The 17,060-nt window shown below is 54.6% G+C and overlaps 1 protein-coding gene across 1 annotated transcript in view; it reads left to right on the forward strand.

The window, feature by feature from the left end:
* FBXL18 (F-box and leucine rich repeat protein 18) overlaps positions 1-11,405 on the forward strand; it is a 37,471-nt gene extending 26,066 nt beyond the window's left edge. The window contains exon 5 of the mRNA XM_074885731.1: positions 11,234-11,405. Within this exon, the coding sequence (XP_074741832.1) occupies positions 11,234-11,285 (52 nt within the window). The 3' untranslated portion in view covers positions 11,286-11,405. The remainder of the gene's footprint in view (positions 1-11,233) is intronic.
* Positions 11,406-17,060: the final 5,655 nt, after the last annotated feature.

The following is a 17,060-nucleotide window of genomic DNA, read 5'->3' on the forward strand; positions in this document are numbered from 1 at the left end:
GGACTCTGCTAAGCCTCCAACTTATCGCTGGGACTGGCTTGGGGTTTTGGCATTAATGATCCCAGAGGAGATCTTAAGGGGGAAACAGCTGAAAGGGCCGCGGTCGATACAATATGTTGGTGAGAGGAAACCCGGGGAAGGCCCATGCAGAGCAACCCTCTTCCCATTTGATACCGATCCTTGTGCCCTCTGCCAGCTTATCTGTTGGCAAGGAGGGACATGACTTGGTTTTCAGGAGGGGGAACTGGAGAGGAGGTGTGAAAAGGCTGAGGGTGAAGAGCTCAGTTTGGCAGAGGGAGAGATCTCCCGCAACTGCTTGGATGTTTAGGTGTGTTTCTCATTTTGCCCTCACCTATACAGCCATTATTTGGGCAAATGGAGTATTGATCTCTGTGAGAGGGGGTCAGGGAGAGTTTAAAGAGAAGAAAAAATAAAACTAGGAAGGCTACTGGCTTGCCCTGTGGGTTTTTTCTCTCCTGCTTGTCTCCCAATGGGGGTGGGCTGGAGCCCTGCACCTCCAGAGCTGCTCGATAGCCCCTGGGCTGACAGTGACCTTTGGGCTTGTGGCAGCATGTGGATGTGCAGAAGACAGTTCCCAGATCCTCGTTGTCCTCCAGACCCAGCTGTATGAAGAGGGTAGGGTGGGACCTGCTGGTGGAGAACAAGGCTGTGCCTGCCTTTGCTTGTCATGTGAAGGGGAAAGGAGACCTTGTATGTGCAGGTCTGGGTCGTTAATGATTTCCCTTGCCTGCCGAAGTGGGGCAGTGGCTGTCCCCTGCTCCCTTCTCCACCTCTCTGCCTCCGTTTTCTGCCCAACTGGCTTTTTGCTGGTTTAACTGGGCTTGCTGGGCAGCAAGTACCAGCCTGCTGGGAAAGCAGCAGATCACCACTGACGCCGCAGCTCTGCAGCCTGCGCGTGTCAGGCAGAGGGGGGTCAGCGTGCGGGGCTGGTGCACTTAGGGTGTGAAGAAGTCCTGGAGATTCGGCGAAGAGGCAGAGGTGAAGCATCTATAACAATATCTCTAGCCATGGAAAGAAGCTGGCTGGTAGTTAACGGTTTAGGGGGGATGTTTAAATGGACCACATGATCCAGTTCTCTTCTGCCTGGAGATCGGGTCCTCTTTGCACTTGACAGAGTCTCTTGCTACTGGATACCTGAGCACTGCAGGTCAAAATGGGAAGTGTGGATGAGCACTAATGCTGCTCTGTGGGCTGGTCCCCCTGATCTGTTTTTCATAGCTCTTATCTCCCATCAGCTGCTCTTCAGCATTCGATGCATCTTGGGTGAGAGCACCTCATAGGGGGCAGGTCTGCAGGGTGCTGGCTAAAACACCTCCCAGGCCCTCAGTCTCAGCCTACAGCAGCGAACGGCTGTTCTTCCATCTGCTGGGACCTTGGCTGGGAGGTCTTTAGGCCTGGGATGGCAGGAGGACAGAGGTCCTCCAGGTGTGTGCTCTGAGTGCGCCTTCTCACCGCTGGATCCATTTGGGAGCAGCTTGTGCATCGCTGGCTCCAAAGTGGAGGCAGAGGAGAGAGGCCAAACTGCTTCATCTCCCAGAGGCTTCATCTGTGGCAGCAGGATGCAGCTGACAATTTCCGAGGTGCTAATTTTGTGCTTGCTACTTCCCAGACCCCAGCAATAACCTCTCCGCGGGGGCTGACAGGCGAGGCAGAGGTGGAGGACGCGTGAGCGAGGTTCTGACCACGGCGATAGGTGGAAAGTTGGGAGAGACCAGAAGAAGAGAAACAGTGATTCAGCCCTTTTTGTGCTGTCCCTGTGGGACACGTGATGGTTCTTGTGGTGGTGTGGACTGTCCCATCAAGCAGAGATTTAGAGTGGGATGGTCCCGTAGTGCCACCCTTTGGGGCTGGGGCCCGTGGTGGCTTTCTGATTGGTATCAGAGTGAACTCCAATGTTCTGTTCCCATTTCACCATGCTTGAATTTGCTTTCTGGTGTGCCGGTGAAGGTTTGCATGGAGAGGGAGAGCCACAGCGAGTGGAGAAGAGGAGGAAAAGGATGAGCTTTCTCTCTCCTATGAAGCACAAATGGATGGAGAAGTATTTCTGAACAAACAAGTCTCTCATCCCTGTCTCCTGGAAGCTGCATTATCAGAGCACCATCGCTGTCCTCTCCTCTCCTTCCCCCCGATGAACAGGAATTAAAAATACAACTAATAAAACCCTTTTACTTTCTCCAGGAGGAGGAGGAAAAAAAAAAAGAAAAGCCTTGAAAATGCTAAAGGACATAAAGGGCATTCATGAAAGGGTTGGATGGTGGTTATTGCAGCAGGGGGAAAAACAACATTATTTCACTGTGCAGATAAAAGGAAGTGGAAAAGCAGCATATTTATAGCTAGGGAGCCTGGATTCCTTGTTAAGCCGCTATTATCAAATTAATGTCAAAATGCATCAAACAGGCATGAGTGTTCTGGGCCCCTTATGCAAAGTGCTTGCAAATTGGTTACAAATACATTTGTTTACAGGGTACGAGGCAGGAGCGAGCTAATTAGTCATTGTAGCAGGGTTGTTTTGTGTCTTTTTTTTTTTTAAATTTTTTTGGCAATTACACAAACAAGCTGTTCTGAAGTATAAATACGCGCTGCGTTACAGCCCCTTTAAAAGGGAATCAAATAGAAATCGCGGGATGTGGAGGGCTTGACGTGAGCGTCATGGAGCATCGTTGCCTCTCCTCCCCGGCCTCCGTGCAGACGCAGTGGCCTCACTGGGAGCTCAACTCTGGGAATTGGTGTGAAAACCCATCCGAGAGCAGCGGGAGGACCATATGTGGGTGTTTTGGGATCCTCTGGGGGGGCTGATAGCTGCCCCTCCTATGGGGCATGGTGCCGGGGTGGGAATGGCTGTAGCTGGGTACTTTGGATGCCCTGAGGCTGCAGCGACATCCCATGCTGGGACCTGGCCCTTATGGGACCTGTTAAGGTTTCAGCTGCCCACCAGTATCATGGGAATTTGCTCTGGGCCTGGGATATTTTGGGGCACTTTGGCTATCAGCAGCTGCCAACTCAGGTTGTGAAGCAGCTTGTGCCCACTAGTGAGTACTGTCATGGTTTCAGGGGATGCTTGGACTTGGAGAGCATCCCATGGATGGGTGATGGCATCCACTTTGCATGAAGAAAGGAGTCTGGTGTGAGCTCCCACAGGTGAATGTGTCTTTGGGGCTTCTTTAACCAAACCATGGGCTGTGCCTCCCAAACCTGTTAATGAAGAAGGGAAGCAGGAAAGCTTGTCTGAGCCTCAGCAGTGGGAATGACCGGGGAGAGGAATTTGGTTGGGGGGCAAGTGGAAACCTCCCACTGCCCTACGTCTTAATGCGTCCCGTCCTGGGAGTAAGTCACACCTCTGCCACTCAGGGAAGCTGCTAATTGCATCTGCTGTGGTGGAGGAGGATAAAGCCAAGGGGAGTTTACTACCATTATTATTATTTTTAATTTACTAGGAAAAAGAAAGGAGAGAGGAAGAAACAAGTTGTTGCCCCTGTCGTGCTGGAGGCCCCAACATTTCTTGGCAGAATGTGTGCAAACAGCCCTGCGGCTGCTTCTCCATTTGGATTGTTTCTGGTAAATCTGCCCTTCAGGCTGAAATAACCCTTCTGAGCAGGTCCTGTGCTACCAGAGGTGCTGGGAACATTGAGTTTAATGCTGTCATAAAACCCTGCTGCTGTTTCCATTCCCTCAAGGAGGGCAGTGACCGTGCAGGACGAGTGTGCTCAGCACAGCTTTCGTACCAGCGCTTCCCAGCCTGCGGTGCATCAGATCCTGCCATGGTGTGGATGGAGCTGGGTGGCTTCATGAGGTCCCTTCTGGGATCCGAGCTTTCTGCTCAGAAGCCCGTGGGCTTGATGTAGCTGAAGGGACATGAGCCTGATTGAGCTCCACAAACCACGTTCATGATGGTAGTTGATAGTCCCAAGTGTGATGAAGAGGTAGTTTGTGTCTCCGTGGTTTGCAGATGTTGGGTGCAGCACATCACTAAGCTTGTCTGGGTGGGAAGTGAGGACCACTGTGGGTGCTGGGAGAGAGCCGTGCTTTCACTAGCCTCCTGCGGAAGCTCTGATGTTTGCACCAGGTTTTATTCTTTTAAAACTCAGGGTAACATTTCTCTTCTTTGCACCTAGGACCTGCTTTTCAGCAGTACCTTCAAATTCCAAATCTCTCATTACCATTTTCTTTCTTGTCCCGTTGACTTTCGCAGGCTCATTTGCCTTGGGGAGGGTGACCGACTCTGTCGGGATCAGGGTGTATGATTTTGAGGAATGTTCCCATTTCCAGCGTAATCCTACCCCTGCCCTACAAGCTCCGCAGGAGCACGTCTCAGCTGGTCAACAAATGTGTGAGCAGCCTATTGCAATCAGGCTTTAACTAGGCGCCCAGTCGTTTTAATCAGAATGTGTCTCTCTTCATTTATAGCAGGGTTAAGGCTCTGGTTTGACTGTCATCTCCTGTTATTGTTGGTGACTCTGTCAGGGGAATGGATCCTGCTCTGTTTTGAGCAGTTGGGTGTTTCATGCCTACTTTTCCTACACAGGGTTGTGCCAGCATCTCCTTGCTCTGATGGTCAGGAGTAGGCCTCAAATTCCCACCTGCTTTAAGCTACACTGGTTTGTACCCTTCCTCTTGGATCAGTGCTGACCTTCAGCTGGATGAGGTCTTCTGCCCTGCTCAAGATTTTACTCCCCTTGAAATATTTGCCTTTCAGATGAAGTTCCCCCCAGTGTCTGGTCTAATGGCACTTGTATTCCTTTACTTCTCAAATTTAAAATTGTATTTGCCTTTTCATCCATCAATGGCTGTGGATCAGCTCCTGATGTCCCAGCACACCAGGGTCCATCCCTGCCTTTCCATGCAGACTGCCGCCTTATACTCAAAATTTCTCCTCGCTGAGTGCGTCACCTTCCCCATGGTGCTGCTGGTGGCCACCTCCCTTCCATCGTGCTGCTCCTTGGGGCCACCCAGTTCCCAGAGGAAACCAGCTCCTCCCAGAGCTGTTGCCACAGATGTTTCTTTTGTGCCAGGACTAGTTGTGCTCCCAAGACTGATCTTTCTTTCTCAAGAAAGTCAGAGGATGCTGGGAAAATCCAGTATGATCTTACTGTCTTTAGGTGTAGGTGACAAAATGTTGCTCCCACATGTATTTTTGCTTTACACAGCATCTCTCTAAATGGGTTTTAGAGCCTCAATTTACTACTGATGTTGGCCTAGCAGTCTTTCATTCTCCCTTGAGTTGCTTTCCCCTTTCCTAGTGATGGGGACAGAGTTTGCTGCCCTCCTGTGCTGTGACACCACTCACCTCTTGCTAACACCGTCTGTTCAAATCCTGCAGTTCCTTGAACCACCTCCTTTGACTTCTGGGCTGGAGGTGGAGGTGGTCAGATCTTCTGCACAAGAACCTTACCATGGAGGGGTCCGTACGGACCTTCTGGGTCTGTACAACCTTCTTTGGGCTGCAAGATGCAGGTAGTAAGAGCCAGCTACTCCTGATGGCCAACGTGCAGCTTGCAGCTCACCCCAGTGAGTGATGTGGTGGTGACTGTGTGACTTTATGGAGCTGTGTTAGCAGGTGGGCTCACTGCATGGACCCTGTGCTGGATTAACCACAGGAATCCAGCTCTGTTTACAGGCTTGGATTAAAAAGAAATCATCAAAAGACTTGGAAGAAAGCTTTAAGGGTACATGACTCAAAGGGCTTATAAGTTACAGCAGCCCAGAGCGAAGGTGGTGCGGGCAGCCCTCCTCACCTCTCGGCAGTAGGACGCAATCTCTCCTTATGTTACCAGGAGCTGCTGCTTTTTTAAGACCACCAAGATGCTCAGGGTCTCCCCACTGCGCTGGTCCTCTGGGAATGCCACGTGACTCCCAGTTTGCTTTCTCCTTCCCTGCCTGCAGCCCTGCCAACACCAGCATCGCCCCGTGCCTGGATCAGGCCAGCTCAGGAGCGATGAAGAGGCAGGTGGTGGCGAGCCCCGTGTGCTGGCGCTGGCCAGGGCAGTGGGGAGAGCTGGGCTGGAGGGATGTGCTGCGGTGTGTGCAGTATCACTTTGTCTCCTGGATTCCACGCTGGGCAGGTTTAGGCATTTGCAAATGCTCTGTGGTGATGTTTCTTTGGTGAGGAAGAGCACAAACTGCCTTGGGATCACAGACCACAGCCAAGCCAGTGCCTTCTGCTCTCAGGGCAAGACGCCATCTTTGATGTGAACACCTCACAAAACCTTGATTTACACCAAAATGAGCCGGTGGCTTTAACCCGGGGCTGCTGTGTTGGCATGTTGAAGGGTGCGTGTACAAACATGCAAGCGCTTTCCTGCCTCTGGGCAAGGATGAGAGAGCAAACGTGTGACAGATGTTAGTCACTGCTGGCGGTGGGGATGCTGCGGTGAGGAGCACGCCAGGAGGACCTGAGCAGAATAGCACCTGGGTAATGAGCACAGGAGGAAGATGGGAGTGGAGACAAGGGGAGAGTGTTTTGGAGCAGATGAATTGTTTTGCTTTCTGGTGAAACCTGTGGATTCCCTGGGGTGGGGAAGGCTGGGAGGTGGCTCTGGGCGGCTGGAGCTGCAGAGCCTGACGGTTTTGCCTTGGTGGGATGGGGTGATGGGGCAGGGCACAGACCCATGCTTAATTCTTCTTCTGTGCTAATTAACGTGGCAAAGATGAAGCCTTTCTTGGAGAGATGGGTGCTGGCATTGCGTGAGCGCAGCTCGGTGTGGCAGTGACTTCCAGGCTGCCTTGTGAACTGAAACCCTTCGGTCTCCAAACGTGCCCAAAGTACACAAGGACTGTACTTGGTGTGTCCAGGGATGTGTTCCTCAATGGCCTCCTCTCCTGTGTCCAGAGGGGATGGCAGCCCTGCCCTTCGGTTCTGGCTCCTGTACCCACCAGAACAGGAGATTCCAACAGGGTTGAGTTGTCCAAGGTTTTTTAAACTTTTGCAACGGAGGGAAATATCACAGTTGTCCAGTCCTTGTGCTTGTTGAGCAAACGGTCAAAGGATGAAGAGGTTTCCTCCAGGCCAAGGGACTGGACTTAAGTCCTGGCGATCATCCACCCAAGTGGCAGGTAGGGTGGGGAGATTCAGGGACAGACACAACACCGGAGCTGGGAGACAACACGGGCACACAGAAGGTTTGGGGACGTGCTGAGGGTTTGCTGGGCTCTGTTCACAGCCCGGAGCTGGTCGTTCCCTTACGGGGGCCATGGAGGCGGCGATGACCCCGCGCGCGGGGGTGAGCGTTGGGTGGTGCGAAGCTGGGTGCCCGCAGGGTGCCTGCTGCCCGTCCGATAAGGCTGCGAGTGCTGCTGGCAGTTAACAGCAACCGGGCATCCTCTTCCTCTCCCCGGGGAGGTGTGGGAGGGCGGGGGGGGGACACACGTGGCCAGCACGAGGGCTGAGCCAGGCTGGGGTGGCAAGGTGGCCTCTCCCGATAAGCCGCTCTGGTTTCTGCTCCTGCAGATTTACAGCTGGGGAGCGGGAAGGTGGGTGCTGTGCTTTTCAGCGCGGTGATTTATAGCGGCTCGGGGTGGCAGCTGCTTTCCTCTCCAGCAAGGTCTCAGCGATTGCACTGGGTTTTATGATTGCTGTGACTAAGCTGTGGGTGAGTTAAAGGCTCAGCCAAGGTCACCGTGTGGTGGGACACAGGTGGGGAGCAGGTCTCCTTCAGCTGTGGCTTGGAGAATGTCCCCATCTCAGCATGGGGAGGGCTGAGGCCATCAGCCTCCCCAGGGAGGGGGCTGCCTCGGCTCAACCTCTGTGAAGGGCTTCATGGCAGCAGGATGCTTTGAGCCCTTCGATCCCCAACCCCGCGTGCTGGAGCCTACCAAAGACACAAGTGAGATGAGTTTGAGGTTCTCAGCTCTGAGACCCACGTGGGAGGTAAAGTCCCTCCACAAGCATCACTGGCCTGCGCTGCCCGGATGCTTTTCCAAGTGTCCCTTTGACGCAGACTGAGCAATGCTGGAGGGATGAGCTGCGGCAGGCGAGGAGGGGGAGGATGATGAGGAAGGAAAGGTCAGATGCTATCGCTGTGCTCCCTTCCACGCGCCAGCTCCTGCCCGGGTGAGCTTCCCAGCTCTTCTGTTTTGTTTTAGAGGCAGCACGGGGGCCCCAGAGCCCTGCAAACTCTTCACGCTTGGGGTTTTATTGGCATGTGGAAATAGTTTGTCTGGTTTCAGATCTGGCTGATCACTAACCTTCCCACTGCCCTCCCCCCGAAAAGGGCTGACAACCGCGGGCTCCACCGTGCTCGTCTTCCTCCCTCTTTCTTTTTTCTCTCTACATTGTTCTCCAAAATCCCAGCTGCTGCTTGTGTCCCCCCTCCCTTTTTCTATCCTTGCATGTCAGCTGGGGTAGAAGTATCTGGGTTTTGTAGAAAAGCTCTTTTTTTTTTATTTATACTTCTCCTCCCATCTTGGGGGTTTTGGGGTGCCTTGCTGTGCCCCATCCTCCTCCTCAGGGTCATGCAGGGACAGGAGCAAGAAGGCAGCTCTGGGCACCCTTGCTGTCACCCCCAGGCTGGCAGGGGCAGAGGAGGAGCCTTGGCAGGGGCGAAGCATCTCCAGAGCCCTTGTTTTTCATCTCTGATGGAGAAGCTTGACAGATCCTGAGGGCCAGAGCTACCACATTCCTCCCTTATTTATCGCTGGTGAAGCGCTGACACAGGCCATTCCTGGCGAGCCAGCTCCGATGGGATGGGATGGGATGGGATGGGGCAGGTCTCCTTGTGGCTGTGGGCTGCTCCCTGATCTTCCTCAGGCTCCTTCCAGGACGGTGTATTTCTGTGACAGGGCCTGGCTGCAGCTCCTGCACTCAGCAGAAGAGCAGAGCCAGGTGCCAGCCCCCAACCCAACTGCATTCAGGGGTCCAAGCAGATCCCATGGGAGCCTCCACCCTTGGGAGGTCTTCGAGGGGACCCCAGCCCTGGGAAAAGGGTCAGGTGGTGCGGTGGGTGCTGAGGTTGCCTCTGTGGTTACCTTGGGTCTTGTCCCCTGACCCTCTCCCCAGGCAGATGTGATGTCCCCACTACCACAGCTTGTGACACAGCTTTGTCCTCGCTCCTGGGCAGCTTTCTCAGCAGCCAGCGACCTTCGCAGAGCCAGCGCCAGAGCGAAACAACCAACCCTCCAAGCAGGGTGTGGGTGAAGATGTTCAGACCCTGGGCACTGGCTCCCTGGTGTTGCAGCCCTGGTGGGTGCCAGGAGCCTCTGCAGGTGCAATGGGAGCCTTGCCCAGAGGAAGAGGAAGAATGGTGGTTGTGGAGAAGAGGTGGATCATGTCTGGGTGGTGGAGGAAGGAAGAGTGAGTCCTGGGGGCTGGCAGGAGCCGGGTGAGAAGCAAGAAGTGGAGGAAGGCAACGTGTGACACCCATGAGCGTGTCCCTTCTAGGAAGAGGAAAAACCATCCTGTGGGCTTTGTCCTCCTTTGGGTGGGCTCTGGCAGCCCAGAGAGCAGCTTGCACTGGTCTGGTACCTCCTTCTTCCCCGTACGCCTCTCCGCAGGACCGTGCCTCTGAGTTGGCATCTCTCTAGCTGATCACTTTTTTCCTTTCTTTTTTTTTTAATAATTTTAAATGCATGACCGGTAATTCAAGAGAAAACAAGAAATGTTTATTATTGCTGAGGATCTCAGCCCAGCTGGAGGAGATGTGTTCCTTTTGTGTACTGAAACATCCGTCAGGGAACAGTCATGCAAATTTCTTTTGCTTTTTTCCTTTTTACCTATTTCATTGATCCGGAGCCTATAGCGTTTGGCTCAAAGAGGGAGCGGTTTGTTAATTCAGAGTCTTGCAAAGTCTCAGTCAGTGGAGGACGGGAGTTTGCTAAAGCTCCTGGCTTGGGGACATGCTTTGAGGGGGATCGTGGCAGTGTGGGCTGGGACACCAGCCCTCCGAGGGAGCTGGGAGAGGTGTTTGCTCTGGTCTCTGGGCACCATGTGGTGCCTGGAGTGTCCCTGAAAGGCAGGAAAGTGGTTACCGGCTCTGCCAAAGCTGCTCTCCACCACGGGAAGGGACAGGGACCCTTGGTCACACTGCTGGGGCAGTCACCCCCCATCTCACGTTCCTGGGTCACTAGCCCTGAGGAGCCCATAAATGTGAGTTAAACCCTTAAAAATCTCAAGATGGTCTTAAAAGAATCCAACTATGAGATTGTATTTGTTTTTATTATTATTAATAGACTTTTCAGTATGTCTGGGTGCTTTCAGGAGTCACCTGCCAAGCTTTTCTCTGCAGCTGGGAGGTTTAGGGTCCCGTAGCTTGCAGTGGTGTGGGTTATTGCTGTTCCTTGTTGGGGAGAGGCGATTCCAGCCTGACCACTAGCTGAGCATCCATGGCTGTGTCTTGGGAAAGGTGGCAGACTGCCTTGCATGGTTTGAGCCTTTTTCTTCACCAGTCTGTTCTTCTGGGAATGAGGAGTAGACAGAGCTGCCTGGGCAAAGGCCAGAAGCTGGTGCTCTCGCTGCTGTGGAGGATCTTCTGCTCTGGTCAAGGGGAAGAGTCAAACCTCCCCGGGAGCAGGAGGGGGTCCAGCAGCTGGGGCCGGAGAAGCCACAGCATGAGGTTGTTGCTGCTCTTATTCCCTGTGTTCCTACAATTCTGCTCCTCCTCTTTTCTGCTGGAAGCATTGCTTTGTCCTTCAAGAAAATTTCTTTTTCTCTTGAATTGAGTATATTGGGGTTTTTCCCAAAAAAATCCATCTCTGGTGTCGTTGTAGGCCAGCTCTGGTTTGCCTGCGGGAGGCAGGGACCAAGCCCTCGGGCTGATGACTCCAGATTAGTTAAGACACATGTGGGTGTCCCCACCACGTGGGCTTGTGTGGCTGTAGAAGAGTCACTGAGCAGACCTGCTGTTGAATGAACCAGGGAGACACCTCATTAAAACAATTCCGGAGACAGTCATCCAAACAGAAATGTGAATTTATTTTGCTCACACTGTCTTTCCTTCAGTGTCCCCTTCTATGAATCTCCCAGCAGATGAATTCGCTGGTAGGAAATAGAAAACCCAGGGATGTCCAGGGGCTCTTGGCTGTAAATGAAGCTGGGTGGTGGAAACCCAACAATCCGGTGCCTCCTCTGCATCCATCCGCTCGCTTTTGCATCGCCTCCAGCTGCAGGGCCCGTTGCAGCCCTGGGTATTTCTTGCACTACATATGCTTAAATAATCATAACAACACCGTGTCTTCCCGAGACGCGGACTCATCCTGACGATGATTTTTCCTGTCGTTTCAGGTATTGCCTCCTTTCCCCAGGCTTTTCCTCAGCCCAGCAAAGACCTGTCTGAATAATTCAACTAAAAATTCAGGATTGCAAATAAATACTGGATAATTGCTAACAGCTCGCAGACAATCCACTGCCAGAGGAAGGCTAAACTCCTGGTGAATTATTTATCCGCTATGAATTATTCGCTCGGCCCTGTTACGGAAGAAAAGCTCCTTCCCAACCTTTGCCTGCCAAATGGCCTGGCTGGGGGCGACTCTCCTGGTGCTGACTCAGCCCTTTCCCCATCGGCTCCTGCTGCCTGCCTGCCTGCACTGCTCGGCAGGGAAGTGGCTCTGGGGAGCTGGCTTCTGCCCTGTGCAGTTCCTCAGCTCCTCCATGGGCCCACAAGTGTGGGACAGAGGAATCTGTGTGCCAAGTCCTAGGATTGTTGGGACCTGACCCCTCTTTTTGGGCTGTGCTGGAGCCATCCCGCTTCCCCATGGTGTGGCCAAGCCCTGGCGTGAGTCCCATCAGGAAGTGAAGGTGTTTTTCTGATGGGGTCTTGCACCCTGTGCAGGCAGGAGTCCCTCTGAAGCAGCCTGCCTGCAGGATCAGTGCCCCTGTGACAGCCCCTGCCTGCAGGCTCTGCCTGCACCTTAGGGAGAAGGTCTGGAAAGCACCAAGTCCTTGGGGAAAAAAGGCTGAGCCAGACCTCGTCCTCCAGTGGTGGCACCAAGGAGGATCCTCATCTTGGCGTCTGGTGTCACATACGGTGCCACCGAGTGTTTTCAGTGTGTGGAGAAGCTCTGAGCAACCCTCCCTCTTTAGGGGGGGCAATGTGGGGGTACCCCAAGGCAGCTCCAGCCATGCTGCAGGATGCCTGGGTGGCTCCTAAAGCTTTGGGTCGTACTTGTACCCCTTCAGGGCAGGTATGAGGGTCTTACCACCATAAATACATCTCTCCAGGGCTGCCTTACGATGTGAGCCTGAGCAGCTCTAGCTGGGGGAGATGGAAAGGGCTCCCTGGGTGCTCTTCCCACCTGTGAGCCCTGGAAAGAGCAGCTGGTGCAGAGATGGAGTCAGGGATGGAGTCAGAACAGGGATGCAGGTTGTGGGATGCTCACTAGCTTAAACACGGTAACACTGCAAAACGGCCCGTGAGGATGTCTGTTGGTCCGTGAGGATGTCTGTTGGTCCGTGAGGATGTCTCCAGGCTGAACCAGGTTCCTGGGAGCTCTCCCCTGGCCCCAGGTGATGGCCTCTGCAGAGCAGGACTCACAGGCATCCCGCTGCTCCTTCCTCCCCCCAGGATCACAGATAGAAATTGCCCTCGGAGGTGAGGAGCTGCCTGCCTGGGCTCATAAATCTCCATTTGCATGAAAAGAAAAAAAAAAGATTTAGGAGAAAGATCAATATTAAAAGAGCCTGTCTTTTTTTTTTTTTTTTTTTTTTTTTTTTACATGATCCTCTGGGGGTGGGAAACTTGAGGCAGGTACTAGGAATAAATCCTCTCGACTACCTTGATGTAAATCAGGAGGAAGATGATGGATTTATGGGAGTTGTGCCTGATTTACTCTCCTGTGTCTGGTCCCTGCAGGTCGGTTCGTGCCCTTGGGGAGGCGAAGAGCCACCACTGGCCCCCCTGCGCCAGCATCCTGCTGCAGCCGAGGTGGGACTGGGGCTGGTGTGGTGTGTCTGGGTGAGTTTTCTTTGCCTTTTAAGCCCAGTTCAGGGAATTTAGGTATTTTTGCTTTGCCCCTTTCTGCTGGTGTTCAGCAAAGCACATCCTTGCGGGCATCAGTCCCAAAACTAAGTGATGCCCTGCTGAGGTCTGACTTTCTGACTTGGTGGAGAAAAAAGCTTTCGAGTTGCTCCCAGTGATGCTCTCCCCCTCCATCCTTCCTTCCCTCCCATCCTGAGAGCCAGTGAGGACTTGCTGCTGGTGACCTTGGTGTCTCCGTGGAAGAGGGGAAGACTCTTCCTTAGGAAGACCCTTCTCCGAGGGCTTTGAAAGGCCCGGGGGGTTGGCGATGGGGGTGCTTGTCCTGCCTCTGGGGCTTCCCTTACCAAACCATCCCGGCTTCCCGACCGTGGCAGGGCTGGAGCCGGCGCAGGGGAGCTGTTGTTATTCCTCTCATGTAGCAGGAAGGATTTCTGCGAGTGCCATAAACCCGTCACGTGGGCAGAGCCTGGGTGAGCTCTAATTGCTTCTATTTGCATAATGAGGCGAGGCTCAGCATCCTGCTGATATTTGAAAGAAGAAAATCAAAATCAGCTCTAGATAAACAACTCTCCCCGCTACCCAATCCCTACCCCCGCTCCTCATTTGTGCATTTTCTCCCTTAATGCAGGTTTTTCAGCTCTTTGGTCTTCTCAGGAGCACTGTGACTCCCCCAGCACCCCTCCCTGGTGAGCCATGGGTGCTGGGGTGGGGGTGTTGCCCCTCTGCTCTGGCTGCAGTGGTCTGGGGGCTTTGCCTGGAGCTGGCGGTGGGGGACGTGGTGTAGAGGTGGCTGAACGGGAGCTGGAGAGGATCAGGGTGATCTTAGGGCTGGAAATGCAGAGCCCCGGCCGGAGCTCCCAGGCGTGAGGCTGTGCAGTGCCGGAGGGTCTCTGAGGGCCAGAGGGTTTCCCTGAGCGGGAACCCAGGAGATGTCACTGCAGCTGGGTGTCACTGCAGCCTCTGCAGCAACTGTCCTGGCTGGGGGACACGGGCCAGCTGGGGTGCAGTCCTGCTCACACACCCGGTGCTGACCCCGAGTGTCCTGCCAGATTCTGGGGACCTGCCAGGGGTGGGATGGGATGTAATGGGACCCTTCCTCCCCTGCAAGCCCCTTGGGGTGGGCGAAAGCGCTTCATTTGTACCCAACGTGTTACTGGCTGAAGGGATGCTCCTGCCCTGGGGCCCTCAGAGGACCTGGAAGAAGGTCCAGAAGGACTTTGAAGAAGGGGTGGTGGCCCCTGGCTGGGCCATGACACCAGCCCTGTCCCCAGATGTGCTGCCCCTCTGTAAGCTGTTTTCTCCACTCACCTGCAGCCCAGGGGACCAGGAGCATCCCTGCTCCCCCTGTCCCCTCAAGTCCCCAAGGTCCTTCCCAGCAGCCAAACCCGGGTGTCCCCTTGGCCCTGGGGGGACCTCAGGCATTGCCAAGACCTGCTTGGTGCCCACAGCTTTTGAGACCTGGAGGGGCTGTTTTCCTGGTCGGGGTGCCAGGGGTGTTCACACCCTTCACCCCTGGAGGGACGGTGCCTCACTCGCTCGAGGCCATGTAGCAGACACTGCACAGGAACGTGCCACGTCCCTTCCTCAGGGGACCGGGTGAATCGGCTCTTTCCTCCTCCTCTTCTTCCTCAGCACATGGACTGGTATCCTCTGAACCCTTTGCTGCCCTTTGGGGGAGAAGTGCTGACTCCAGATGTTTCCCTAAATGAGAACCTTCTGCAAACAATGCTGGTTTATTTTCATATCGAAAGAAAATGAAAGGGCTGTTACGATGATTATTAATGTTTTTGCAGCCTGTGTTTGTAGTGGGGGCTGCTGTGCTGATGGGATAGCAGAGGGACAGATGGACAGATGTGTGGGGAAGCCTTGTCCCCCCTCCGCCCCCTGCTCTGGATCCAGGTGCATCACTGGGCTGGTTCGATCTGGCCAGCTCTGTCTTACCCCAGCTCTCTGGGGTGGGGATGCGCAGCGAATGCCCCGTGCCCATGGTCTCCTCCACCTTCCCCAGCCCCAGTGGTCCAGGGATGAGTTGGTGGGGGAGGACCAGGACCCCTGGGAGCGGGGGTTGCAGCTCAGTGGCAGCAGGAGCATGAAGTGCCCGTGCTCAGAGATGTGCAAGGGTAAAAGGATGGGGTGGGAGAAGAGATCTCTGTGTCACCAAAAGTGAGCCCTCATCTGAACAGCTCCTGTGCCCCCGTTAGGGCTCAGCCACTCACTCCAGGCGTGACTGAGGAGCCCCGAATCACTGCCACAGCCTGGGATGCTGCCTAGTGTGGAAGGGCAGCACCAGCCCTCTCCTGAGCCAGCTCCTGTGTCTGTCTAAGACCAGTCTCTTGCTGGGATGCTCTTGCAGCTCCCATGGTCCCCTCCAGCACAAGCAGTTTCCTCCCTTCGACTCCCATTTTACTTGGGCTGCTGATATCTCAGGAGCTCAGACATCATCAACCTGATCTGATTTAACTTTTGCTTTCAAAACTGCAGAGCTTTGCTCCTCCAAAGCCACCAGCATCCCACCTGCTGACCCTGGCCCAGCGCCTGCGCTCATCCTCTTTTCTTTCTTGGCCCATCAACGTTCAGTGACCTTCGGCCTGCAGCAGCGCTAAAACAACCAGGGAGACCCGACTGCCGGCGCTCGCTGCTCCCTCTGCTCTCCTGCCTGTGCCAAACCCCTGGCCGGAGCTGCTGCTTGTACCCCCATCCCAGACCACGAAGGTCCCCCCTTCCCTTGGCCCTCACAGTGTGCGAAAGCCCCTCCTCGGGCTGTTGTGCCAAACAGGAGGGGAGCAGCAATGCTTCCCCCCATCCCCTCCTCATCCTCTGGCCCCTGGGGAAGCCGAATGGGGCAGAATGGGGAAAAGGAGGAGGACCCTCAACGGTGGAAAGAAACCCCCCAGCAGCTCTTAATGGGGGAGAAGAGGGTGAGCAAGATGGGAGGAGAGGTTGCGAGCATGACAGAGCCGGTGCTCGCAGCGAGCGTGTGTGTGTGTGCGTGTGTGTGTGTGCACGCCAGCTTTCCATCAGGCTGATGAAAGGATGGGGAGCTCTTGAAGCTGAAGCCAAGGCGAGTAACCTGTGGCTGTCCCGAGGGTGGGGGGGTGGCGGGGGGAGGCCTGTTTACTCAAGAGCAGCAGGGATGCTTTGCCAGGAGCCGGGGCGGTTGGCTCTGCGGCGGTAACAGCTTGCCGAGGAGGGGTTGGGTTTCAGCATCCCAGCCCGTGCTGCGAGGAGGGATGTTGGCTGGGCAGCTCCGCTGTCAACCCCCAAATCAGTGGTTCAGGGGGGTACATTGGCTGGGGGTGCAGGGTGGAGGGGAGTCTGACTCCTCCCTGGGTCCCCGTGGCTGAGCGGGGGGTGCTGGGGGTGGTCCCCGCTGTGGTAGGGCTCCCCAGGGCTTTGGTGGAGCAAACACAGCCCAGACACCAGCTGGGAAGTGGTGGCTTCGTGCTGGCCTGGGCGAGGGGTCTTTGGTCCTTCCTGCCTCAGCAGCAAGAGGGTTTTTCCTCCTCCACGCGAACAAGAAGCTCCCGTAGCCATTGCACAGCTCTTTTTGCCCTGCCTAGGGTCTCCCTTGCACGCCACCTACAAATTTCCAAGGGCTTCCTGGGCTCCCTTGTCACCCCCATGTTGCGTTTGGGATTTGTATTTAATTCTTATTTATTTCTTCATAGGTTTGTCCCTGTCATTGCTGCTGTTCCCAGCCCGGCTTTCCAGCAGGTTTGCTCTGCAGAGAGCTGCAGGTTGGCTATGAAATATGACAAAGCGTTCATTTAAATGCACACCATGATGTCGGTGAGTCCATTAGGGGAATTAATTTGAATGGTTGGCATTTAATAAACAGCCTCGTCCCTCCTCTCCGCCCCCCACCCCCCCCCCCCGCCGCCATCTCGGATGGGTTAAAAAGAAACCACATGTGGATATTGGAGCGAGGGGGGAGCAGGTATCTGGGTCTGGGGGGGGTGGAAATAATAAAAGAGAGCTGGTGTTATAAGAGGAATTGCAGTTTGTTTTGTTCACGGTAAAAAAAAGCACATGTGGAAGGGGGCTGAGCTGAGCAGTTTGGGTTCACGGGGTGTTGGGTGCGCGGAGAAAATAGAGGGATGAAACAGTGATGGGAGACGGGGAGGACACGCTCCG

The sequence above is a fragment of the Strix uralensis genome, chromosome 16 (genome assembly GCF_047716275.1).
Source record: "Strix uralensis isolate ZFMK-TIS-50842 chromosome 16, bStrUra1, whole genome shotgun sequence".
Classification (NCBI taxonomy): domain Eukaryota; kingdom Metazoa; phylum Chordata; class Aves; order Strigiformes; family Strigidae; genus Strix; species Strix uralensis.